At 35.9% G+C, this 26895-nt stretch overlaps 1 protein-coding gene across 1 annotated transcript in view; it reads left to right on the top strand.

Moving 5' to 3' along the window:
- The window catches only part of LOC107723934 (voltage-dependent calcium channel subunit alpha-2/delta-1-like), a 142540-nt gene that overhangs the window by 64083 nt on the left and 51562 nt on the right, over window positions 1-26895 (top strand). The window contains exons 5-12 of the mRNA XM_016532664.1: window positions 834-869; window positions 2296-2428; window positions 14879-15010; window positions 16583-16652; window positions 16792-16842; window positions 17171-17270; window positions 25843-26001; window positions 26442-26546. Coding sequence (XP_016388150.1) covers window positions 834-869; window positions 2296-2428; window positions 14879-15010; window positions 16583-16652; window positions 16792-16842; window positions 17171-17270; window positions 25843-26001; window positions 26442-26546 — 786 coding nt within the window. The remainder of the gene's footprint in view (window positions 1-833; window positions 870-2295; window positions 2429-14878; window positions 15011-16582; window positions 16653-16791; window positions 16843-17170; window positions 17271-25842; window positions 26002-26441; window positions 26547-26895) is intronic.

Raw genomic sequence — 26895 nt, 5'->3', positions numbered from 1 at the left:
TCCTTAATGCATTTCACACTTGCTATAAAGCAAATGTATGATCTGTGATCAGATCTGTGGAACACATGCTGTATGCATACTTGGCTTAGTACAGTGATACTGCCACTGTATGAATTGCATGATGGGTAGGTTTTCTGAGGACCCATCACAGTCATACTGTACGGGTTAAAATATCTGGGCTGGTAACCAAAAGGTTGCAGGTTTGAACCCCATAATAGTTAGTGCATTTATTTATGCACTAATAATAATTATTGTTTTATTTAAAAAAAATTTATTTAAATTATTTTATTATTATTATTTTATTTTAATTTTTTGCAGTGGTTAAGAGCTCACTAAAGGGGAAGAATATTGTATATATGTGACCCTGGACCACAAAACCAGTCTTAAGTCGCTTGGGTATATTTTTAGCAATAGCCAAAAAAAACATTGTATGGGTCAAAATTATCGATTTTTTTAATGCCAAAAATCATTAGGATATTAAGTAAAGATCATGTTCCATGAAGATATTTTGTAAATTTCCTACTCTAAATATATTAAAACTTGATTTTTTTGCACCCTCAGATTCCAAATTTTCAAATAGTTGTATCTCTGCCAAATATTGTCCTATCCTAACAAATCCCATACATCAATGGAAAGCTTATTTATTCAGCTTTCAGATGAAGTATAAATCTAAATTTCGAGAAAATTACCCTTATGACTGGTTTTGTGGTCCAGGGTCACATATAGCCTATGAGTTGAATGGACAACTTTACGATATCTTAATGGTGGTTTTACATTCTTGCCTGAAAAATTTTCCTTTCTTTTAATTATCATATTTTTCTCTTTCTCTGCAGGAGGATGATATAGTTTACTTTAATGCCAAGGATAATGTGAGTATATAATTCAAGACTCTTCTGCACACAGACACGCTCAGCGGTTTTTTCAAGCGCAGATACTATATCAAACATGAATACCATGAGCTCTTCTGTCCAGTTATGATCATGCGTTAGTGAGCTTATGTGTGAGTTATTTCAGGCAGTCGAGATATGATGATAATATATCTTCTCAGTTGACGCAGACTCGGCTGGCGAATACACACTCTCTGTGTGCCATACATCTCAACTGCCAATTAGGATGTGTCTGTGTAAAACACATGGTGGGAGCGTGTGCACTGGTGTGTAAAATACAAGACGGAAAGTAAAGCAGGAGGCACATATAGAGAAAATGAGGTTTTATTCATCAATGTGCAAAGCACTAGTTTGGAACAGATACAGTACCTGCAGTGCAAAGCATAATAAGATGATTATATTGATAGATTAAATGGCTAGAGATTTATTTTGAGATTGATATTTGTTGTAAGCTTTCAAATTTCATGTATTCATTTGAATAAAGGAGATTTCATTGGAATTTGATTCGTGACCAACTAATCTATCAGACAGGTCAAATAAAATTTATGGAGAATTATGGCAATTTTGTGTACATCTTACATTTGTGCACAAACTAATATTAAAGGGACAGGTCCCCCAAAAATGAAAATTGTTATCATTTGCTCATCCACATGTTGTTCAAAACCCATGACTTTTTCTTCTGTGGAACACAAAAGGTTACTTCATTTTGTGAATGAATTGTTCTTTTGAGTCTAATCTTTTCAGTGAATCGGTGTATCCAGTTCACAGAGCCAGTCTGGTTCTTGAGTTCTCAAATCTCTTACTCAATAAAGTTGCAGTGGTTAATAGCTGACAAAACGAGAAGAATATCATTTGTAACTTTTAACTTATTTTGGTCTGTTGTCACACAAACTATTGTATGGCTTCAGGAGACATGAAATTTGATGTTTGAATTGTATGGACCACTTATGATACCTTAATGGTGTTTTTATATCCTTTAATGATGCCTGAAAACTTTAGTCTCCAATGTAGATCAAAGAAAGACATATGGCTTTGAAATGAGTAAATGACGACATCTTTTTTTCCTGATTTTTCTGTGCATATACCATTGAACATTTTGGAATCTTTAAGATTAAAAAAAACAGTAATTTTGTGAAATATTATTTAAATTTAAAATAAATATATTGAATATAAACTTAATATTAATTAAGTTCCAACACACTATTCCTGTGTTGGCAAAGCTGATTTTTTTTTTTTTATATGCTGATTTGGTGCTTAAGAAACATATCTCATTATTATCAATGTCGAAAACAGTTCTCCTCAATATTTTGCTGAAACGTTGATAATTTTTTTTTAATGGACAAAGAAATTACAGCATTTAATTGAAATCATACCGTACCAGAGTTGATTGCTGTTGTTTCTCTTCCAGCTTGAAGCCAATGAAACAGAAGGAAGGAAAAACCGGATCAGACCTGCATTTAAAGAAGACCCGTCATTCAAAAACCGCCTCACCTCCTACAACCATACGGCAGTGCATATCCCCACGGACATATATGACGGCTGTAAGTAACTCCCCCACCCCCCACAGACACGCTAGCGCTCTGCCTGCTCCACCGTAACATATTATCTACTGCTGGGAATCTGATGAGACGCTCTGCTGCTGATTGCTTTGGATGTCAGTTATAAAACGGAATATAAGTGTGTCTTTGGAAGAGCTTTTGGAGGAGAATTATAGAATCCATTTGACAGAAAAGACTCTCTGGGGAAACTTTTGTCAGAATAAGTGCAGGTGCACTTGTTTGGATAAGCCCAAGGTATGCGTGTGCATCTATTTAAACTAAATTTCACAATGCTTTTTAAGCAGGGATAGTAGGCTGGCCAAGCCATAGAGTCTCAGTTGGCCTGCTGGGATAGCGTCTGGCTCTTTGGTGTTAGACGGCTCTTCCCTATTGACCTTGTCATACACACTCACACACAAATGGAAGGCAAATAAATTCAGGTAATTACTTTGGCCATTGTGCCCTTTGGTAAACAGAGTAGTGGGGTATTTGAAATGACATCAGGTCAGACAGATGTGCTCTGCGGTGAGCATAATGTTACATGGAGGATGAGTTTGCCACCTTTTTAAATACAGAATACCGAATCACTTTAGAAATATAGTGATGCTTCAGTCTCTTAGCACTGTTTCCAAGTCTTTCCGACACATGCTGACAGAGGTGGCTGCCCCTGTAATTTAAGAAGGGAGTTTCCTCGTCGCTTGTCTTGTAATTGTATACCATTTTATGCAATTATCTGTGAGTCATTTCCTAATCCTATATTGCCATTTCTAATTTTATGTGTGAGTAATTTACTACGACTAAAGTGGAACTATTGCAAGTATACTTCAGGTAAACTTTAAATATCTTGAATTTCAAGATATTATACAGAGATCATACAATCCTTATTAATAGTGATATTAAAACAGTTCTCCTCAATATTTTGCTGAAACGTTGATAATTTTTTTTTAATGGACAAAGAAATTACAGCATTTAATTGAAATCATACCGTACCAGAGTTGATTGCTGTTGTTTCTCTTCCAGCTTGAAGCCAATGAAACAGAAGGAAGGAAAAACCGGATCAGACCTGCATTTAAAGAAGACCCGTCATTCAAAAACCGCCTCACCTCCTACAACCATACGGCAGTGCATATCCCCACGGACATATATGACGGCTGTAAGTAACTCCCCCACCCCCCACAGACACGCTTCCATAGCGCTCTGCCTGCTCCGCAGTAACATATTATCTACTGCTGGGAATCTGATGAGACGCTCTGCTGCTGATTGCTTTGGATGTCAGTTATAAAACGGAATATAAGTGTGTCTTTGGAAGAGTTTTTGGAGGAGAATTATAGAATCCATTTGACAGAAAAGACTCTCTGGGGAAACTTTTGTCAGAATAAGTGCAGGTGCACTTGTTTGGATAAGCCCAAGGTATGCGTGTGCATCTATTTAAACTAAATTTCACAATGCTTTTTAAGCAGGGATAGTAGGCTGGCCAAGCCATAGAGTCTCAGTTGGCCTGCTGGGATAGCGTCTGGCTCTTTGGTGTTAGACGGCTCTTCCCTATTGACCTTGTCATACACACTCACACACAAATGGAAGGCAAATAAATTCAGGTAATTACTTTGGCCATTGTGCCCTTTGGTAAACAGAGTAGTGGGGTATTTGAAATGACATCAGGTCAGACAGATGTGCTCTGCGGTGAGCATAATGTTACATGGAGGATGAGTTTGCCACCTTTTTAAATACAGAATACCGAATCACTTTAGAAATATAGTGATGCTTCAGTCTCTTAGCACTGTTTCCAAGTCTTTCCGACACATGCTGACAGAGGTGGCTGCCCCTGTAATTTAAGAAGGGAGTTTCCTCGTCGCTTGTCTTGTAATTGTATACCATTTTATGCAATTATCTGTGAGTCATTTCCTAATCCTATATTGCCATTTCTAATTTTATGTGTGAGTAATTTACTACGACTAAAGTGGAACTATTGCAAGTATACTTCAGGTAAACTTTAAATATCTTGAATTTCAAGATATTATACAGAGATCATACAATCCTTATTAATAGTGATATTAAAACACATTTTAGGCATAATATTAAGAAATGTGCATTTTGCAATAAAGAAATACTCCAAATAAAGTTAAATTATAATTTTATATCAGTACGTCTTAAGTGATATGTCAATAAAGATGTTAATTGATTGAAAGTATACTTAGTATGAAATAAATGTATTTTAAATAAATTATGACATAGTTTTTGTATTTTATTTTGTCTGTTAATTTTGTAATTTAAAGAAAGTATTATTGGCATATAAAGACTAAGAGATTCCCCCACTCACACTCAGTAACTAACATTATTATATTCTGCAATGTTATTGAAATGGTGTTACGTGTCAGTGTGATATGGATTAATGCAATTAGCAAATTGGAAATGCAGCAATTTATTTACACAAATATATAGTCTAATGCGCTGCATGTTTCAGAGTGATATGCAGCACTGTATTCTTTTATACGCTAGCAGCTCATGATTCAGTTATTTCAGTTTCTCAGTTTGCAGTAAAACTTTATCTTTGCTATAATAATAATAATAATAATAATAAATATTTTTTATTTTTATTACTAATGTTAAAGGAACACTCCACTATTTTTGAAAATAGGCTCATTTTCCAACTCCCCTAGAGTTAAACAGTTAAGTTTTAACGTTTTCGAATCCATTCAGCCGATCTCCGGGTATGCTAAGCTACAGCTAAAAGTGCTACTGCCAGACCCGGAGATCGGCTGAATGGATTCGAAAACGGTAAAACTCAACTGTTTAACTCTAGGGGAGTTGGAAAATGAGCCTATTTTCAAAAATAGTGGTGTTCCTTTAATAGAAATTTTTTTTATGTTGTTAATACATTTTGTTACATACCTGTATATTAAAAGTAAATGCTAAAATATAAAAAGAGATCTTTGTTTTGTCATTGTGGTTTTGAGGCATATTTAAATATGCAAAAATGTGATTGAGATTTTAAGCTATTGCAGATGGAACGATTTGCACAGAATAATGACTTCAGTTTGATCTGGTCCTCAAACAAAGCTGTTATATGGCTTTATAGAAGTCATATAGACTATTTTTGCAAGTCATATAGATACTTTTACAATTATTTTGAGTAATTTTTGGAACTTGCCAGGCCTCGTTACGATTCAAGTTCATTATATGGATTAGGGCTGTCAAAAAAAAAAAATAATAATTTCGAATATTCGTTGAATTTAAAATAAAAATCCACAATTTTAGGTGTGCGTTAAGGAGGCAACCTTATCAGTGGCGCACGAGATGTGATGGCGATGTAAGTGTCGTTGCATTATAATGTTTTTGTTAGCCAATCCAGTTGAAGCCACTAGATGCGGCGCTGCTGCGTTGTTCTTTCAAAATATTGCGGAAAAAGAGAACATCAATGCGGAGAAGATCTTGTTTACATCAAAACTGAAACCAAGCCGTTCACAAAGAACGCATATGTCGCGCATTTTCTATAGGGACATCTATCACCGTTGCACTCGCAGCTCGCACAAGGGAGCCGCATGTTTAGAAAGCCATGTAAAATTAATGCAAGTTTAACTTTGAAAAAAACATATATTGAGATTTTATGGTGGGGTTTTTTCCACATCCCAAAAATTTTGATAATATTTAAGTACAAAATTCGAATTTAGTTTTTCAGCCATTTTGACAACCCTAATGTGGATGAGATGGGCAGGACAATCTGCAAAATATTTCTTAGTAAATGATAGCAGAATTCAATTTTTTTTGCGTGAACTATTCCTTTAAACTTTTATATTTTATAGTGGGCGAGAGGGAAAATAACTAAGTGACAGAAAGAGACATAGATGGAAGGTGAGAAGGGTAGAGCTATAATTGCTGTGGTCTTGGGTCTGACCTGACCTTGCGCCAGAAGGAAACACAGTACGTGTGTAGAATTGAGCTGGTGACAGACCCTCTAATACTCTGTGCTGAAACATAGTTGTGTGTGAGTAATGTCCAATATTACTGGAGTGTCTATATGTCCATTAATTCCGGAGGTTGTTGACTCTATGTAAGGCAGAGAGAACCTAGTGGCTTTTCTCTAGCGACTCTAAAAGCAAAGTTTGCACACATCAACCTCTATCAAACACTCACACCCACAAATAGCCTGGAACCTCCAGCACACACACATAGACACACAGAAATAACACAGATCTGCTTCTCCCGCCGGGGAGAAAATTGGATTTTCGTGGATAAAGTAGTACATCGTTTAGGGGTTGCTAGAGAAGGGTGGGTGACCCCCCTCTGCCACAGTCAGCTAACACCAAGAAAAACTTAACCATGATTAAGACAGACAACTCACAGTGGGTGCTGGCCAATTTCCCCTCCTTCACATCCAAAAGAATGGATGTAATATAAGTGGAGGTTGAGGAAATAATCAATACTTTGGAGTATTGTGATACGTTACTGTTCATGGAAAAAAAAATCGAAATTGTTAGAATCGTTTTTTCACATTTTATGTTACTAGAAAAAAATAAGATTGACCACCAGATAGAGCAAGGCTGTCAAAAGGCAAAATGTACTGTGGAGAGCATGTGAGTGGTGTGAATTTGATTTCAGTTTGTGTTTGATTGAACCAAACCACACATTTTTAGAAAGTTGTTGTGTTTGTGTTTTACCCCTCCATCAAAAAGGGCTAATGGGCTAATTTTAGTGTATAAAAACCCTAAAACGTGTGTAGAAGTGTTATTGAAGTGATTTTATGTTGATGTGGACATATTGCGTAGTTGTGTTTGGAGAGTGTATGTGCTTTGCCTATTAATTGTTTCATTTGTGTTAACATGAGGAAACATGCTTATTGAGGAATGAGCGTGAGAATGGCTGCTAATCAAACACAAGGGAAAACCCATGAAATATTAATAACTGATTATATTGTAGTCAATGTATACTGCATTTTCTGTGAGGTTTTTGATTTTGTATGCATTTTTTGCTTTGTAAAATATAATCCATGTTCCATGATAACCTGTAGTTAGCTTTTTTGCCAAATAATTTTTAGAGTTGAATACCTTAAGCAAGTTTAGTGTTTCCCTTTTCCCAGTATAACATGTTCTTCATATTTTAATGGTTTAATAAAACTTACATGAGTGGATGGATGGATGGACGGAAGGACGGGTGGGTGGGCGGATGGATGGACGGACGGGTGAACGGGTGGATGGATGGACGGACGGATAGACGGGTGGATGGATGGGTGGATGGATAGATGGACGGGTGGATGGGTGGATGGTTAAATTCGAATATAATTCAAATTTTGATAATATTTAAGTACAAAATTCGAATTTAGTTTTTCAGCCATTTTGACAACCCTAATGTGGATGAGATGGGCAGGACAATCTGCAAAATATTTCTTAGTAAATGATAGCAGAATTCAATTTTTTTTGCGTGAACTATTCCTTTAAACTTTTATATTTTATAGTGGGCGAGAGGGAAAATAACTAAGTGACAGAAAGAGACATAGATGGAAGGTGAGAAGGGTAGAGCTATAATTGCTGTGGTCTTGGGTCTGACCTGACCTTGCGCCAGAAGGAAACACAGTACGTGTGTAGAATTGAGCTGGTGACAGACCCTCTAATACTCTGTGCTGAAACATAGTTGTGTGTGAGTAATGTCCAATATTACTGGAGTGTCTATATGTCCATTAATTCCGGAGGTTGTTGACTCTATGTAAGGCAGAGAGAACCTAGTGGCTTTTCTCTAGCGACTCTAAAAGCAAAGTTTGCACACATCAACCTCTATCAAACACTCACACCCACAAATAGCCTGGAACCTCCAGCACACACACATAGACACACAGAAATAACACAGATCTGCTTCTCCCGCCGGGGAGAAAATTGGATTTTCGTGGATAAAGTAGTACATCGTTTAGGGGTTGCTAGAGAAGGGTGGGTGACCCCCCTCTGCCACAGTCAGCTAACACCAAGAAAAACTTAACCATGATTAAGACAGACAACTCACAGTGGGTGCTGGCCAATTTCCCCTCCTTCACATCCAAAAGAATGGATGTAATATAAGTGGAGGTTGAGGAAATAATCAATACTTTGGAGTATTGTGATACGTTACTGTTCATGGAAAAAAAAATCGAAATTGTTAGAATCGTTTTTTCACATTTTATGTTACTAGAAAAAAATAAGATTGACCACCAGATAGAGCAAGGCTGTCAAAAGGCAAAATGTACTGTGGAGAGCATGTGAGTGGTGTGAATTTGATTTCAGTTTGTGTTTGATTGAACCAAACCACACATTTTTAGAAAGTTGTTGTGTTTGTGTTTTACCCCTCCATCAAAAAGGGCTAATGGGCTAATTTTAGTGTATAAAAACCCTAAAACGTGTGTAGAAGTGTTATTGAAGTGATTTTATGTTGATGTGGACATATTGCGTAGTTGTGTTTGGAGAGTGTATGTGCTTTGCCTATTAATTGTTTCATTTGTGTTAACATGAGGAAACATGCTTATTGAGGAATGAGCGTGAGAATGGCTGCTAATCAAACACAAGGGAAAACCCATGAAATATTAATAACTGATTATATTGTAGTCAATGTATACTGCATTTTCTGTGAGGTTTTTGATTTTGTATGCATTTTTTGCTTTGTAAAATATAATCCATGTTCCATGATAACCTGTAGTTAGCTTTTTTGCCAAATAATTTTTAGAGTTGAATACCTTAAGCAAGTTTAGTGTTTCCCTTTTCCCAGTATAACATGTTCTTCATATTTTAATGGTTTAATAAAACTTACATGAGTGGATGGATGGATGGACGGAAGGACGGGTGGGTGGGCGGATGGATGGACGGACGGGTGAACGGGTGGATGGATGGACGGACGGATAGACGGGTGGATGGATGGGTGGATGGATAGATGGACGGGTGGATGGGTGGATGGATGGATGGATGGATGGGTGGATGGGTGGTTGGATGGATGGATGGATGCATGGGCATATAGATGGGTAATGGATGATAATGGATAGATAGGTGGACAAATGGATGGATGGATAGATGCATATATGGGTATTATAGATTAATAGATGGATAGATAAACAAATTGGATAGATGGAGGGATGATAGATGCATAGATGGGCAGAGAGATTAATAGATGGATAGACAGATAAATTGGATGGATGGATGGATGTACAGATGGACTGATGGGTAGACAGATGAAGATGAAACAGTAGATGCATAGATGGTAGATGGATGGATGGATGAACAGATGGATTGATAGATAGACAGATAGATGTAGTGGTAGATGCATGGATGGTAGATGGATGATGAATGGATAGAAGGTTATGTGGCCAAATAGATGGATGGATGAACAGATAGATAGGTAGATGGATAGATGAATGGATGTATAAATTGATAGATGGACAGATAGTTAGATGGGTAGATAAATGAATGAAAGAAAGGATGGATGGACAGATAGGTAAGTAGGTGGACAGATGAATGGAGGGATGCATGGATAGATGGCAGATAGACACGCTAGCATTGGTTTTTGCACAGGCAAGCACAGCTCACATTTCCATCAGACAATGTATATTTCTGATTATGGCATTATTTGCACATACTATAATATGTGCAATTCAATTCAAACATACCTGATTTATTGCGCAGGCTTCAGTTCCTCTCTACTCATTGATCAGCCTTTTTGTCTTTTTTAGACAAAAAGCTGAAGAATTGTGCCTCTCGTGCTTCATTTCCTCATTTGCTTCCTCTCGTTCTTTCTCTCAACCCTGCCCCCCTGTCTCTGCTGCATGCTAACCAATAAAATTAAAGTTATGGTTGTTATAACACTGAATTTTTCATGCTTCATTACAATAATTGTTGACACGCAGGCTGTTTTCTCACCTGATTAGCATATCTGTACTAGCACTTCTGACTGCCTATCAGCAGGCAGCCTTTTCTGAAGTCCAAGGTTTGATAGGATGATTATAGGTTTCCATGGTTGCCTCAGTGATGATGTAATAAAGTCAATCAGCTTGTTTGTGGCTGTGGAGATGAAGTGCCCTCAGTGCATAGCACAGAATTATTCTGTTAACAGCGGTTGAGATGAGAGTAAATTACACCTCTCGTTGTGTCTCTCCTCCTCCTCTCACTTCATTTCCTCTCTCTGGACTGTGGAAATCACTAAGCACTGTGACCTCTATAAATAGATTCAAGTATTCAAATGTTTTTTATTACACTCTTTGTTAATTAAAGGTGATGTAATAATTTATATTATAAATAATTTAAATTCATTAATTTCGCATTCAATTTGATGATGATTATGATGATGATGTATAATTACTGATACACATACACTGCCGGTCAAAATTTGGAATTATTAAGGATCATGTTCTGAAAGATCATGTGAAATGAAATGTTGTGCTTTGCCAACACAGAAATAAATGACATGTGGATGGATGGGTGGATGGATAGATGGACGGGTGGATGGGTGGATGGATGGATGGATGGATGGGTGGATGGGTGGTTGGATGGATGGATGGATGCATGGGCATATAGATGGGTAATGGATGATAATGGATAGATAGGTGGACAAATGGATGGATGGATAGATGCATATATGGGTATTATAGATTAATAGATGGATAGATAAACAAATTGGATAGATGGAGGGATGATAGATGCATAGATGGGCAGAGAGATTAATAGATGGATAGACAGATAAATTGGATGGATGGATGGATGGATGTACAGATGGACTGATGGGTAGACAGATGAAGATGAAACAGTAGATGCATAGATGGTAGATGGATGGATGGATGAACAGATGGATTGATAGATAGACAGATAGATGTAGTGGTAGATGCATGGATGGTAGATGGATGATGAATGGATAGAAGGTTATGTGGACAAATAGATGGATGGATGAACAGATAGATAGGTAGATGGATAGATGAATGGATGTATAAATTGATAGATGGACAGATAGTTAGATGGGTAGATAAATGAATGAAAGAAAGGATGGATGGACAGATAGGTAAGTAGGTGGACAGATGAATGGAGGGATGCATGGATAGATGGCAGATAGACACGCTAGCATTGGTTTTGCACAGGCAAGCACAGCTCACATTTCCATCAGACAATGTATATTTCTGATTATGGCATTATTTGCACATACTATAATATGTGCAATTGAATTCAAACAACCTGATTTATTGCGCAGGCTGCAGTTCCTCTCTAGGCATTGATCAGTCGTTTGTCTTTTTAGACAAAAAGCTGAAGAAAATGTGCCTCTCATGCTTCATTTCCTCATTTGCTTCCTCTCTTTCTTTTTCTCAACACTGCCCTCCTGTCTCTGCTGCATGCTAACCAATAAAATTAAAGTTATGGTTGTTATAACACTGAATTTTTCATGCTTCATTACAATAATTGTTGACACGCAGGCTGTTTTCTCACCTGATTAGCATATCTGTACTAGCACTTCTGACTGCCTATCAGCAGGCAGCCTTTTCTGAAGTCCAAGGTTTGATAGGATGATTATAGGTTTCCATGGTTGCCTCAGTGATGATGTAATAAAGTCAATCCAGCTTGTTTGTGGCTGTGGAGATGAAGTGCCCTCAGTGCATAGCACAGAATTATTCTGTTAACAGCGGTTGAGATGAGAGTAAATTACACCTCTCGTTGTGTCTCTCCTCCTCCTCTCACTTCATTTCCTCTCTCTGGACTGTGGAAATCACTAAGCACTGTGACCTCTATAAATAGATTCAAGTATTCAAATGTTTTTTATTACACTCTTTGTTAATTAAAGGTGATGTAATAATTTATATTATAAATAATTTAAATTCATTAATTTCGCATTCAATTTGATGATGATTATGATGATGATGTATAATTACTGATACACATACACTGCCGGTCAAAATTTTGAATTATTAAGGATCATGTTCTGAAAGATCATGTGAAAATTCAGCTTTGCCAACACAGAAATAAATGACATTTTAAATGAAAATATATTCAAATAGAAAACTTCTTTTAAACTGTAATATTTCATAATATTACTGTTTTCACTGTATTGTTCAGTGTTATTTTAGTGTCATTGCAATATTGTTCATTTTTATTAATGTTTTAAATCATTTTTTAAAAAGATTTTTAATTTTAATTTTAATTGAAGTTTTAGTAATTTTGTTGTGTGTGCTGTCATTTTTTTTTAGTAGTTTTTGTTTTTATATATTCATTTTTATTTCATTTTTAGTTTTAGTTACTTTATTATATTAAGTTAAACTAAATTAAAATTATAAATATTTTTAGCAGTTGGCTGAAATAAATAAAGTTTTATTTTATTTCAGTTAACATATATTTTATTTCAAATAATGATTTTTTAAAATTTGTTTGTTAATTTTAATTTTAGTTAACTATAATAACCCTGATTGTTCATCAAATAAATGCAGCCTTTATGAGCATAAGAGAAAAAAAATATTGCACTGTTAGTGCTATATCACTATTGTTATAAATATTACAAGGTAATATAAGTAATACTTTCAGAATTTACAAAATTATCTGTTCAGATAATATATACAGCTAGATAGGCAGTTAGGTGGAGCTATGGTGTTGGTCAGTGGTTGCTAAGCTGTGCTGGATGGTTGCTATCATATTTCTAGGCAGTGCAAGTGCGTATAAGCATAATAATCGGCCATAGAAAAAAACTTGTTGACCACTAATCAGAATATTAGAACTATAAAAAACAAAAAGCAATTTGTCCAAGTCTTTTGTTGACCGAGGCCAAAACAAACAATCAATGAAATACCATGCATTGTATGCAGGGGCGCCGTAAGGGGGTGGGGAGGTTAGGACGATTCTAAGGGCCTGACGTTGGAGGGGGGCCCACCGAGGGGGGAACGCGATTTACCGAAGGGAACGTGGAAAATGATTTCTACCGAGGGGAATGCGATTTACCGAGGGGAACGCGGAACACGATTTCTACAGAGGGGAACGTTAACACGATTTCCGAGGGGGACCTCCGCAACCCTCACCCAAATCCACGGAACGCGATTGTGATTTCTACCAAGGGGTAGGCTACCCCCGCACACCACATTAGAGCCCTGCACGGGCCTCAAGTTTAGGCCCTAGCCCGGCACTAGCTGCCCCGAGACGCTCAGGCCCTAGCCCGGCCCGTTTCCGACAGCTTATCAGAATTACCGGCCCGAGCCCGTCTTTTTTCTCCCAAAACAGCTTATACTACTGTTTCAGCTATTAAAATAGTTCAGTTTTGTATTTAATGGCAAAGTGATTACATTTAGTTTAGATTTTTTATTAAGTTAATTTAGAAAAACGTTTGGAGCATTTTTTGTTTGTTAAATATACGTTTTTGTTTTTTAAAGTAAGGACCAAGCGGCCAGCGGCAGACAGTGAGCCGATCAATTTAGCCTATTCAAATCATCACGACTTGCCTAAAATAAAATCTAGCCTATATATATAAAACAGTTCAAGCATATAACAATGTTTTAAATGTTAAACCTAGATAAATGTGCGCTATAACCAATAGTTTGTGCGGAGAGTGGAAGCTGAAGCGCGCTTTGCAGGACATGGAGACGCCAGCGCGATCACTTGTGTTTTTTTCAGTGGATAGCCTACGCCGTCATTTTTGCTTAATAAAGGTATAAAAGTAATACACCATTCGTATTTGTAAAGAGTCTACATTTATTTGTGTGCACTCACAATATCAACAAAACGTTGTGCTTTTATAAAATAAAGAAAACAAACATGATGCGCTTTCTGCTGTCTCGTCTTGAACAGGAGCGCTTCACAAAAATGATCTGAAACTCAGCGAATACATGCCTCACAGACATGATAAATATATCTATAGAAAGCTTTAAATTACTACTTAACGAACTGAAACAAATCAAAAAGTCTTTCATTATAATCAGTCATAATTTGTAAAGATGCACTTCTCTCTAAAGGCACGCCTGAGGAGATGGCGAGTCAGGATCGGCAACTTCATCCTTGTGACACCGACTCGGAGAAAACTAGTTTATTAGTAAATAATTCAAATATCTCCTTACTATTTCCTCCTGACACATTTATGGTAATTACTTTTGCCAGTGCTTTGCGGCAAGCTTAAGCCTATTGCTTGCATTTGAACGCAGAACTATTCCGCTGCGCTGACGGCATGCACCATGCTGCTGCTGCTGCGGGACAATAAACACAGTCGCGCCGCTCTTGACAGTCGCGGTAGCACGGTCTCGTGTTGTTTCCACCAGCTTTCCAATTTTTTTTTATCATTAATTGATGGATGTCTAAAATATAAAAATAAGGAGAAGCCTAAAACAGGCCAGAGGCCCGGCCCGCGTCTGAAATATTATGTGAAAATTGGCCAAAAAAAAAGTCGGGCCCGGGTTGAAATGCAGATCCCCCGGGAGCCCGAGTGAATATGCTGTCCAAGGGGCCCAGAAACAGTAGCGGCGCCCCTGATTGTATGTTATTGCCTGTATTCCAGCCACCATTGTGTTGAATGAGCTGAACTGGACTGAAGCACTGGAAGACGTCTTTAAGAAAAACAGAGAAGAGGATCCAACGCTACTATGGCAGGTGTTCGGCAGCGCTACTGGATTAGCTCGCTATTACCCAGGTATAAGCTTGTAGTGTCTGTTTAATTCAGAACTCACATTTCAGTGCACATTACTATCAGAATCACACACACACACACACACACACATCCTCCCTCTCCCTTTCCAAGACTCCACTGTCTCTAATTGGTAAACATAGCATGTAGTCCCAGCTCAAATTACACCAAATTTTCATAACAAATTATAATATCAAATATCTCAGCAGAGAGCTTATTGTATTCTTCTGAGATTTAATGATGACAGATGAGAAAAGTAATGAGGTGCTGAATTCATTTTCATTACTTTCAGATTTGTAATTGGTAAGGCTTTAGTAAAAAATGTTGCATATAAATAGTGTATTAGCCACCGCTGAACCTCTGTCCCTTTACGGCTTTATAAGAGTTTGAATTTCTCATATCTAACCTCATGTTTTGCCAAACCTGTACGACTTACTTTCTTCTGCAGAACACAAAAGCTGAATTTTGGAAGAATATCCTGGTTATACTTTTTCATATAATGGAAGTGAGTAAAGACAGGGGCTGTCAAGCTTCAACAAGGAGCATCATAAAAGAGGTCCATATAACTTCTGAAGCCATACAAACACTTCACTTGTGTGAGGAGCAGATCAAAATTATTCACTGGAAAGCTGGATCATTGAACAATTGAACTGGAGAAAACCAGATCATTGAACGAATCATTCAGACTGGATTTGTGAAACGGGTTGACTCAAAAGAATGATTCATTCACAAATATTTCTCTCATGAACTTTTATGAATGCAGCATGAAATGCAAATGGCAATATTTTCAGTGAACTCAAAGTATATTTTATATAATTCATTTACTAATTAATTAATGATTTTTTATTTAAGCAGCATTTCTGTTAATTGACCCTCCTTAGGATGACAGTAGAGGAGAGTGCGGGGTTTATATATATATATAAATTCATATATGGTCCTCATTAATTTTTATTATATTGAGAGGAGGGCCTGGTATAGTCTTCAGAAATTCATCTTTTGTATTCCATAGAAGAAAAAAGTCATACGGGTTTGAAATGACATGGGTGATTTCTCATTTTTGAGTCAACTATTCCTTTAAGACTGTAATATAATAAGATGTGGGCTCCCAACTATTGATTGTCTTCTTATAGATACGTATACGCCTATAAAATATTGATGTTCTTGTAAACTTCAATTCATTATAGTCGGCAGAACACGGCCAAATCGCAGTGTCTCAGACTATCTGTCGGCACTTACAGCTGCAATCCACTCACTAAATGTCAAAACGTGGGATGCCATTTATGAAGAAACACGTCTTGTTAGATGTTCAGCTGTGATAGTCACAGATGAGCACCCTCATTTGCACCAGGTTATTTTCTCCGTTAAAGAGTAAAATCGAAGCTGAAATTCTACTGGGGCCCTTTTTTTTCCACATCGGCTCACTGCAGTCAATATAAACCATAAACCACCCCCCACCGGACACAGAAATAGGTTTCTAGCAAGGCTCGCTGATGTGCTCACGACAGAGATGTGACAAATCAGATGGAGTTTGGGATCAGGGGTCACTCATATTTCCATATCCTGTCTCTGTCCATTTAGCTTCCCCTTGGATGGATGCCAGGAAAACGCCCAGTAAAATCGACCTGTACGATGTGCGCCGGCGACCTTGGTACTAATGTGTATTTCTGTGTGTGCGCTTTGAATTCTTTTTCATTTGTTCCCTTTTTTCTTCAACCTTCATTTCTTTGTTCTCTCAGTTTAAAATTCTCCTTGAAAGAGATCCAGTACATTTCTTTCTTTGTATCCAGGTATGTTCAAGGTGCCGCGTCGCCCAAGGACATGCTGATTCTTGTTGATGCGTGAGTATTTTGTGTATGTGCTTTTTAAATTATGAATATTATAAATCTTTTTATTATGTATTTAGTCTTATATGCTGTGCCGCAGATATATATATATATATAGAGAGAGAGAGAGAGAGAGAGGGATGTTTGTGTAGATATATTAACATACTATTTATTTAAACATTGTTGTAATTGAGTGCTTTTATTAGGGCTTGGAGACATAGTTCACCCAAAAATGAAAATTCTGTCATCTTTTGCTTACCATGCTGTTAAATAATGACATAATTTTCATTTTTTTGTCAACTTTCACTTTAACTGCCATTGTGTTTGTATTGGTGTGTTGCAGGAGTGGAAGTGTATCTGGACTGACCCTTAAACTGATCCGAACCTCTGTCAGTGAAATGCTGGAGACACTTTCTGATGATGATTATGTCAATGTCGTCCATGTAAGTAAGATCACATGCTGTGTGCACACCGCAGCCGTAGGACTCATTCTGGTTTCTGCAATGGTTTACAAAGTAACATTGCATTTTCTCATTCTGCTTTTCACATACATTCCCATACTTTTCCGAGCAATTCTGGAACATTGTTTTGCAGCAGTAGTTTTTCTAGGATGAGTCGCTTTTGTTGTAATATTCCTAATTTGTAATTCATACTTTGGATAGCGCCCCTTTTTGCATCTGCTAAATGAGTAGCCTACATGTGAATAGCGATACTGGTAGCAACATTTTGGCATCTCGACACATTAAACACGCTCAAGTTCTGTTGACAAAGGTGTTGTTTTCTTTAAAGTTGTCAAAGGAAATTAGGAATAGTTCACTCAAAAATAAAATGTACTCACTCTTAGGCCATCCAAGATGTAGATGAGTTTGTTTCTTTATCAGAACAGATTTGGAGAATTTTAACATTACATCACTTGCTCACCAGTGGATTCTCTGCAGTGAATGGGTGCCGTCAGAATGAGAGCCCAAACAGCTGATAAAAACATCACAATAATCCACACCACTCCAGTCCACCAATTAACATCTTGTAAAGTGAAACACTGTGTGTTTGTAATAAATATATCTGTCATTAAGACGTTTTTAACTTTAAACTGTTGCTTCCGGCTGTCCATAATATTGCTTTCTCCAGGGAAAAATGGTCTCGTCTGAATCAGGAGAGAAATATGCACAAATCAAGCATATTTACAAGAGAAAATAATCCAAAAAAGTCCTAAACAAATATACTGGTGGATTTTGATGTGAGAGGACACATCACATTTACTGGAGGAAGCGTTATTATATAGATTATGGAGCTTTAACTTTAAATAAGTGATGGCTCTAATGATGAATTTGTTTCTTATAAACACACAGCTTTTCACTTCACAAGACATTAATTGATGGACTGGAGTCATGTGGTTTATTTGTGGATTACTGTGATGCTTTTATCAGCTGTTTGGACTCTAATTCTGACGGCACCCATTCACTGCAGAGGATTCAAAGGCAAGTGATGCAATGCAAATGTTCTCCAAATCTGTTCCGATGAAGAAACAATCTCATGTACATCATGGATGGTCTGAGGGTAAATTTTCTTTTTTGGTGGAATATTCCTTGAACAAATTTATAATTTGTTATCATTTGCTTACCCTCATATAGTTTAAAGCCCATGTGAAGTTCATTCTTCAAGAAAGATGCATTTCAGTTGAGCTGTCAGTATCCAAAAAAGCGTAGCTTCACTGCATTAGCAACTATGTGGATCTAATAAAAGTTGTATTTCACTACTCGAAGTTTTGAGGGTTGCAGAAAGTGCTTGTCACTTCCATAAAAAAGAAAAATGTGTGTAAATAACAAACTGTGTGTGTACAGAATGGGATTAATCGCTCAGAAAAGTGTGACAAGCGTATTTAGCTGCAGCTGTACAGTAAAAATGGAACAAGACATTGTTACTCTGACTTCAGTTTAAAGTGAGGAGTTTCTAGAGCTTGTGGGTTGCAGGTTGCTGTGTGATGCAACAACAGTATGTGTGTGTGAGACAGAGAAAGAGAGAGAGAGAGAGAGACAGAGGAGTTGTAATGAAATATGGATCTGGCTGCAGCTTGCCACTTGAAAACAGGCGCTTAATGAAAAGGCTGCGTCTGGGCTCTGTGTGCTGAATTGAAAATGGCTGGACAAAGTGAGGGGAAGAGATCAGGCTGAGTGAGAAAGAGAAGGCCAGAGAAAGAGGGAGGAAATTGCTATATATCATTCCTCTTGGAAGGAGCCTCTAATCCATCTTGGCTAGCTGATCTTTTACTCGGGTGCTGCCAGTTTTGTTCTCAAATTTTCCTCTGACCAAAGAAGCTCACAGGATGCTCATGTCGAAACCTGTCATGTATGTTGTAGGGGTCATTATTTCTTAAAGGAGTAGTTCGACCAATAATGAAGATTTGCACTCATGATGTTCCAAACCTGAAGTGATTATTTGAAGTGAATTACAATGGACATAAAGCTTTCTAGCTTAAAAAATTAAGCCAAACCAACCATGAATTGTCATAAAAGTGGTACATATGCTGTATTCCAAGTGTTATAGACCTGTGAGAAATGCAAGTTGAAAATCTTGACATCAGGCCTAGCTGATAAATGATTCATTTGAGTCATATCATTAACTGACTCTGATTCTTTCACATAATTGGATTTATTCACAAATCGCACTGATCTGTTTCTTGGACAGCTCACTTTAGGAGAAAAGTACTGTGAATAATAACTTGAAATATGTTTGTATGAATTCAAAAGACTTGGAATATAGTGCCTTTGCCGTATGGACCACTTTTATGATGCTTTTATGTTGCTTTTGTGTCCTTAAGCTTGAAAGCTTCAGTCCCTATTTCTTGTAACTGTATGAAAAAGAATGAAAAAAAAAGGCATACAGGTTTGAAATGAACAATCACACTCTTTGTTTTTGTACTTGCCTCAAAAACCATGCTTGGTATCCCACATTTTTTAATCTTCAGTGAATAAAGTTTGATTTATTTATTGTTTTCACTTCTCAGAGGATTTTGAGGTTTTCTTGCATTGGAGAATCACTGTTCCGATAAAGGATTAGCTCTGTGAGATCTGTCAAATGGATTCGCTTCAGGGAACATATGCCAATGAGAGTGTAGCGTTTTGTTGTGTGTGAGAGTGTGCTTGGGTGTATTTGAGTGCGAATGCATCAGTTGGATACCGAAAGATCAAATTTTGGAGTGTGTGTTTGTACAGATCAGTAGTTTGAGAGCATCTGTGGTACTGTAGTTTAAATAAAAGGGCTTTGTGGGCATTGTGTTGGTTGAATTTATAAATCTATAATATGGTTGTGCTTTTATAGACGGTTGATCGCCACCAGTATAAATAACATATGCTATAAATATGGTAGCTATTTAGTTTATGAATGAGGAAAGTGAGGAGGATTATGATCAATAAACAGTTTTATGGCTTTAGCAATGCAAGACAAATAAAATATCTAATAATTTCAGTTGTAATTAAGCTGACTTCATGAACATTTTATACAGTTTGATTGATAAACAAAGCCAAACCCTTCTTTTGCAAGAGATATTATGCATTCCTGTCAAGTTACAGTGAAGAACAAGACTTGGAATAAAAATATTTTGTAATACAGGCTGCATTTGGAATTTAATACTAGTGTGCTGCTTACTGCATACAGTACTTATGTATGCACAATATATGCCTGTTATTGGTGTGTGTGTGTGTGTGTGTGTGTGTGTGTGTGTGTGCGTGTGTGTGTGTGTGTGTGTGTGTGTGAATGCAGCACATGGGGCTCTCGACTGTCTCCTACAAACAAATGTTGCTCATTTTAACAAGGCTTTGTAATATGATGCCACATACACAGCCACTCTTATAACAATAGCTCAAGGATTTCATAAATCTTCATACATTTTTGAAAAGCCAACTGAAGGAAATTGAGGTTTTGTCATTTGATCATACAGTATTTGTGGGCCAATAATGCAGTCGGTTACACAAAATCATAAAAATGGGTTTGGGTTTGGGTTATGATTTTGAATATAAAATGCATGGCCACTTATAAATTAAAACAATTCATGTGAACAGTGTGTTGGTTATACAATTTAATAATCAATTTACAATAATATTCAAGTATATTGCATAGTTTTTTTTCTATCCAAAACAGAGTTTCTCATCTGTTTTCAGTGTACCAAAAATAAAATGTGTACTAAAACTAAAATTTCACACATTGCATTGCATATTTATTCAAACCATTTTAATCATACCATTATCAAAGCAAATATTTAACCTGTTAATTATGCTGCATAATCCATAATTAATTAAATCCATAATTAAAATATTTTTAAGGCTGAATCAAAGTAGGTGATACAAATGCATGCTTGCTTCTTTCATAGATAATGCTACATTCAGCCTTTTGTCTTAACATAAGAGCTGTAATAACCATAGATAGTGCATATCCATGCAAATGTGACATTTATAGGAAGGAAATATGACATATTATGATAAAACAGTCTTCCGCTTTGCTGGTCAGCTAAAGTGTCTCTAATTTCAGTCATTTTCCAAATAAATATTTGATTAGTTTTTTTATGAAGGCAAATATTGGATCAAGGTTATGGATGCTCATTAGGGCTCTGCTGTGGCAACTGCCACTGAATTGTTCAAGGATATTATCTGATTCATCATTTATATTGACTCATCTGTGGGGCGGATTTTCGTAGGCAATGATTGACTGGTGCAATTGACCTGCAGCATGACAAACAATTTGAACGGAGAACATAAGATTACAGCTTTAAATTGGTCCCTTGAGGTAACTCTGGGTTTAAGAGGTGGATTTCATGCAGGAAACATGTCCCTTTCTCCGGTTGGAGATGAAGAGTGGAATAAGATTCTCGGTTTATGAATCAGCCCCCCCCCCCACACACACACACACACACTCTGTACAGGGTTTACACCCTGATACAATTAGAGTGACTCATATTGGAAAGAAAAATTGCAAATATGACCTATTTAATATCTGCCTTCAACTGTATGCTTTTGGAATCTCTTTAATATCTTAATTATTTCTCCTATACAGCAGTGAGACTAAATGAAGACTTTTGCTTCTGCTTCTCAGAATTGTCTTTTTAGAAAAATACTCATGTGTGTCTCTTCTAAGGTTTTCAAAAGAGATTTTAACCATGTCTCATACTGTTTTTTTGTTGTTGTTTTTTGCATTTTCCAGCATATCAAGTCAGTTCATTTAATAGCTGTTTATTTCCACTGTGGTCTGGAATACTTAATTCTGGTTGATAATGCACAGTGTTCGCCTATTTATTTTTGTATAATAATTTGTATCACTCCATGCTCTCTTTCTTCTCGCATATTAAAATCATTTCAATTTAAAAACAAAATAAAATCAATATTTTATTTTAATTTACTATTTAAGTTGAACTTGTTCTAAATATTAGTGAGAAGAAAAAAGAGTGTGAAATGTATCACCTGCCTTGATTGTGGCATAATATTTCAGTATTTTAATATAAATATAAATTACAAATATTTTAGCTTGGGATTATGCATCATAGTTAAGGTTGTAAATATTTGCTCTGATAATAATACAATTAAATTACAATGATTTAATAAACAATGCAATGCATCATGAAATGTGATTTTTTTTAAAAATGTGTTATGCTTATTAAATGGCTGTTTAATAAATTAATATAAAATATTTAATTTTGTGAGTAACCATGTAATGTATTTATTCTGCATAGTCCTGAATTAAAATATTTTATTCATATTTATACTGAAATATTTTTGTTTGAAATGTAAAATATCAAACAGTTAAAATTTAAACAAATTGTTATCAGAGGAAATATTTTTACCCTTAATTATGTGCATATTTTTACCCTTAATTTAAGTTATATATATATATACAGTATATATGTATATATATATATGTATATGTGTGTGTGTGTGTGTGTGGTTTGTTTATTTATTTATATAATTATTTAATAATAATTAAATGATAATTATAATAACATAATTTTGTTAGAACGTTTTGTTAAAAGTGTTCTGGTCATTTTGACCCAAAGTGGATATTTATTTTACTGTAAATGCCAGTTAATGTTATTAAATTCTGATTAAAACCTGAAAAACCTTGTTACACTTTTGGCGTTCCCGGCGGTCAAAAATGAACGGCCTACAAAAAGTTGTTCTGAGCTTCTGCACCTCAGTTTTTGAGTGAACTTTGTCAAAATTATCCACAAATAATGCTTATTTCACTCAAAAACTGAGGTGCAGAAGCTCAGATTAACAAGGCCTATGATTATTTTTTTTTAAGGCCTATGATCATTTTCACCGCTAGAGTAACATTCTTCGAAACATTTGGGGTAATATAAGTACACAAGTCAGCAAAATATATAACACTGTTTTAGTGGTTTTTGGATATTTTAATAAAAAAATCTTGAATGAAAACAAGTTGTCAAAAAGATTGAATCTGAGATTTGCTGATAATACAGCATGATGAGAGATTTACAATCGTTTTTACATCAAATTAGGAAACACCAAATTAGATAAAGGAAAAAAAAATTCTAAATGAAAAAAAAATGAAATGAAAATTAAAAATTGGTTTAATTTTGTAAGTATCCAAGTTCTAGGTGGGACAATGCACAGTCAGCTGGTCATTATTGACTCCAACAGACCCCTTTGGGGTCATACAAGACCCTTCTGCTCCATATTGGGGTCCCAATAAATACTGTTACTATTTTTATTTCACCATAGGACTTTTCGAAGAAGCAACTGAGGACATTTTAATACTTGAAGCATAATTGAAAACTCTTTTAATTCCCCTGAGCTGTGAACGAGCAACCCCCGAGCAATAAAACGTTCCTCTGGGGAGAGACGTGACACGACAGAACTAGAACGTTCTGGTTATAATCAACGAAGCCGTCTACACCGCGAGTGCGCGCCGTCTGCTGTGTGTAGGGGTCTGTGTATCATCAATGTGTCCTATTCCTCTATTTATAACCTGCCATATGCTGAGAGCAGTGAGTCACGGGGGCCTCCGTGGCGATAATTCCGAGCGTTAATTAAATATTCAGTCAATGCTAGAGCGACTAATCGAACCGTGACTCATCGGTTCATTCAGCAGACACTGTGACATCCAGCTCATTCAACAGAGCACAGACACCTGATCCCACAGATACATCAATGACTGGCGCATGTGTCCTAATCAAACGCACGTCTCTCTGTGTCCGGCCAGAAATTCAAAGTCGGGAAGCCTTTTGAGTCGACATGAATGGAAAAATAAGCACTGGATCATGAAAAATAGATGAAAAGCTGCACTATGGTAAACACGGGAGGTTTGAAGGTGTGTTCTGCTTGCACTTGCCACAGGAAGTGCATCATGTGCTTTCGCATGTCCTCAGGGAGAGCTGGAGATATAGTAATCATTTTAATTTTTGCATGAGCTTGCACATACCACCTCATTAGCTGTAATGGTGCCGTAATTGACTCGCACCTGTTAATCATTCTGACTTTTCCCATTGTTGGGGTTATAGGAGGCGCCGTCCCTGGGTAAGGTACAAATCGGTGTCCAATTAAGCATCAGAGGAACCTTTTTTTGTAGAAAGAACTGTTTGATGTATTAAATAAGCTATTAACTAACTTAAAATTATCCTAGCATGAAATGTAACTAGTTTTAAACACAGGCAGTGTCTTTTTCCCCCCTTTAAAATGGTGAAACTATAGTTTTAATTGCCAAAAACTTGATTTATTATTTTATGGTTTTTATTATTTTTACTCTCACAAGCCAACTTTTTTTTTTCCTTTAGTAGAAATAAAATACTAAAAAAAAAAAATAGTAGAAAAAAAATACTAAAAAAAAAAAAAGCTATATATATATATATACATATATACACACAATATATCCAGTCCACTGAAAATAGTGTCATCATTTTGAAATAAAATTTAGAATTAATATTCAGTAAAATTACAATATTATATACAATATATATTTTTATTATTTAAAAAAAAACTTTTAATTGACCAAAACATTTTATTATGTAGTATTTGATGTTTCACTCTCACAACCAATTTCTTTTTTCATTTATTAGAAATATGTTTATCAATAACTAAATAAAAAAAGGACGATTTGGGCATTACTCTTCTCAGAGATTTTTAACTTCTTGAATATATCCATCAATTTAAAACTGTTTCCTGATTTTGATATAATCTGTAGAATTGGTATTCAATTAAATTTTAGTAAAAAAAAAAAAAAAAGTTCAATGCTTTGCCAAATACATTTTTTTATTATTATTTTGTTGTCTTTATTATTTCTCTCTCAACTAACTAACATTTTTTTTAATTGGAAAAATGCTTATTAATAACTAAATTAAATAACATTTGGTCCCTAGATCGAATGATACACGGATTTAACTACCCCCTATGTTTTGTTTTTTGTTTTGTTTTTTGTTTTGTTTTGTTTTGTTTTTTGTTTTGGGGTACATCTATTATATAACTATAGCTATTTAAATTTGATTATTTTAAAATAAATTCATTAAAATAAATAGAAAATAAAATTGCTCATATAGTATAGATTTTAAGCGACTTCATTATTAAGATTTTTTACCTTGTTTGTGGACTATTAGAGTCTGCAGTATACTATTTTTTCCTTATTTTTCCTCCTACATTCATTCTCCCTTTTTTTTCCTCTTTCCTTCCTCTACCCAAGTCTATTTTCTTGTTCTCAATCTCTCAAGCTTTGAAGTAACAGGTTCACAGGGGTCAGCCGCAATAAGTGACAGAACACAGAGAGCCCTATCTGAACAGAAAATTAGAAACTTGTAAGGGTATCCAGCTTGTCAGCTCAAATTATTTTCATCACTGTACCACAACACATGCGCATACTCAAACACCTGCAGAGATTCTGACCCCAGTATAGAGATCTTTTAAGTCACACACGCTTTTGTTGTGATTCTAAAAAAGTCTTGCTGTGATTCCTGTGAATGAACAATGAGAAGTCCAATGATTTTTCACTTACTGTATGCCTCTCTCTCCTCTTTTTCAGTTTAACACAAAAGTGAACAACACAGCATGTTTCGACCACCTGGTTCAAGCTAACGTTCGCAATAAGAAGATCTTAAAAGATGCAGTGCAGAACATCACAGCCAAGGGCATCACCAACTACACCAAAGGCTTCGAATTTGCCTTCAATCAGCTGTCAAATGTATGAGTTTTTGCTGTTTTGGGGAGATTTTATATTGAAAATGTATCTATAAAAGTATTGTCTTTCGTCTCAGTCCCCAGCAGCCTTAAAATCTTCACTTTGTGTGATTTCTCTTCATGTTGGCTGAAAAGAATGTCTGTAATAATGTATAAGCTTATTTCACTCTGCATCCTCTTTTTACCTGATGTTAAAATATTGTAAAGTCTGATAAGTACAGTTTAAATATGATCTTTCCCTTCAGTCACTGATGGATTCAATCATAACAAGCTTGACTTAAGGCAAGAAATATTCTACTTAAGCCACAAGTAGGAGGCTGAAATCCTGGAATCACTTCTGCTTAGTAATATTTGTTTACTAAAAGGGGTAAAAGTAGTATTGTTGTGTTCTGCTGACTTCTGCTGGTCGTTCTGTGTAACTGCATCTGATTGTGCTTATTTCAGCCAAACATCACCAGAGCAAACTGCAACAAGATCATAATGCTGTTTACTGATGGAGGCGAGGAGAGAGCAGAGGAGGTCTTCAGCAGATACAACATTGACAAAAAGGTGTGTGTGAAGCTGGATTTTAGTTTGTAATGAATCATATTTAACTAACACCAACATTTTGTGACTATTACAAAAACATATCTAGGTTACATTTCAAACAATTTAATTTGAAATAAAGTTGATTACTACAGTATTGTGAAGATTGATTGATGGATGGATGGATTGATTGACTGACAAACATTTTTCTTTGGGGAAATTAAGCTCACATTCTCGTAAAATCTTTCCAAAGTTTTTTTTTTTTTCCTTCTCTATCTTTGTTCTCATTAATATATTACAGACTTTTCCACTGTACAAAACAAATGATGAATATAAAACTATAGTGCAGAAAGTTGTTTTAAATCATAGAGTA

This window comes from Sinocyclocheilus rhinocerous, unplaced genomic scaffold, assembly GCF_001515625.1.
Source record: "Sinocyclocheilus rhinocerous isolate Xijiao unplaced genomic scaffold, SAMN03320098_v1.1 scaffold2049, whole genome shotgun sequence".
NCBI classification, from domain to species: domain Eukaryota; kingdom Metazoa; phylum Chordata; class Actinopteri; order Cypriniformes; family Cyprinidae; genus Sinocyclocheilus; species Sinocyclocheilus rhinocerous.
Note: the sequence above shows the minus strand (reverse complement) of the source record. Positions and strands in the feature narration are given on the sequence as shown.